Genomic DNA, 913 nt, shown 5'->3' with positions numbered 1-913 from the left:
TATATTTTTATAATAAATTATATATATATATATATATATATATGGTAATATAAATTAAAACAACTTGCAAATCAACCTGAGGTATTACAGGGGAGTTTATAGAAAGGCTGGTTTACATCAAGGCATATTCAGGGACATACCTGCGGCCGCTGGCATCTCTGAGGACGGCTGCCCCAGGGTCCACAGCCCGAGCTTCCAGTTCCTGCACCTCCTCCAGCAGAGTCTTCCTCACTGTGCGCCGCCCTCTGCATGCAGACATACACAAGCAAGACAAAGTGAAAAACTGTCAGTCTGTTTATGTGAGTCACTAATACATACCGCCAAATCACACTGTATTTTCTCCATAAATACACTGATATGTGTATGTGTGTGGTACATTACTCACGCATTCCACACCACATCTTTGAGTAAACATGCTGTTGGCACCAGTATCAGGCCCAGCCAGAAGCTCCAGCACTGCATCACCCTGCCAGCCTAAAACGAAGATAAACAGATCATCAATTTCAAATCAATGCTCTGCAAACATCGCAACACCCAATCAATGCTGGATTTCTCTCTCCTTGCAACAGCTGTTGACTGACAGCGTCATCTTTGACCTGTGGGAGAGTTCAATTACCCTGTTTACCTAACTCTACTGTCTGCTGTTTGCTCTAGTTCTTCCTCCCAGTCTCTGTTTAATGGCCCAATTAGAAGTGTATTTTTCCACCCTAATGAGTCACTTCTTAAAGTTTACTACTTAAACTCATTGCTCTAACCTGTATAAAACCCATTATATATACACAAAATAATCTATCTATACACAGGATATTTTTATACATATATACAATTTTATAATTGTATTTAATATATTATTTCGTTTTTTTATATTATTTATTTAATATAAAAGAAATAAAATTAAAAACTAAAATGCAAT

At 37.6% G+C, this 913-nt stretch overlaps 1 protein-coding gene across 13 annotated transcripts in view; it reads right to left on the bottom strand.

Moving 5' to 3' along the window:
• The window catches only part of LOC107654223 (phospholipid-transporting ATPase IB-like), a 71766-nt gene that overhangs the window by 3685 nt on the left and 67168 nt on the right, over window positions 1–913 (bottom strand). For all 13 annotated transcript variants that reach the window (XM_016441209.1, XM_016441210.1, XM_016441212.1 and 10 more), the window contains 2 exons: window positions 386–474; window positions 141–245 (listed from right to left, as the gene is read on the bottom strand). In XM_016441209.1, coding sequence (XP_016296695.1) covers window positions 141–245; window positions 386–474 — 194 coding nt within the window. The remainder of the gene's footprint in view (window positions 1–140; window positions 246–385; window positions 475–913) is intronic.

Source organism: Sinocyclocheilus anshuiensis, unplaced genomic scaffold, assembly GCF_001515605.1.
Source record: "Sinocyclocheilus anshuiensis isolate Anshui unplaced genomic scaffold, SAMN03320099.WGS_v1.1 scaffold655, whole genome shotgun sequence".
Taxonomy (NCBI): Eukaryota; Metazoa; Chordata; class Actinopteri; order Cypriniformes; family Cyprinidae; genus Sinocyclocheilus; species Sinocyclocheilus anshuiensis.
Note: the sequence above shows the minus strand (reverse complement) of the source record. Positions and strands in the feature narration are given on the sequence as shown.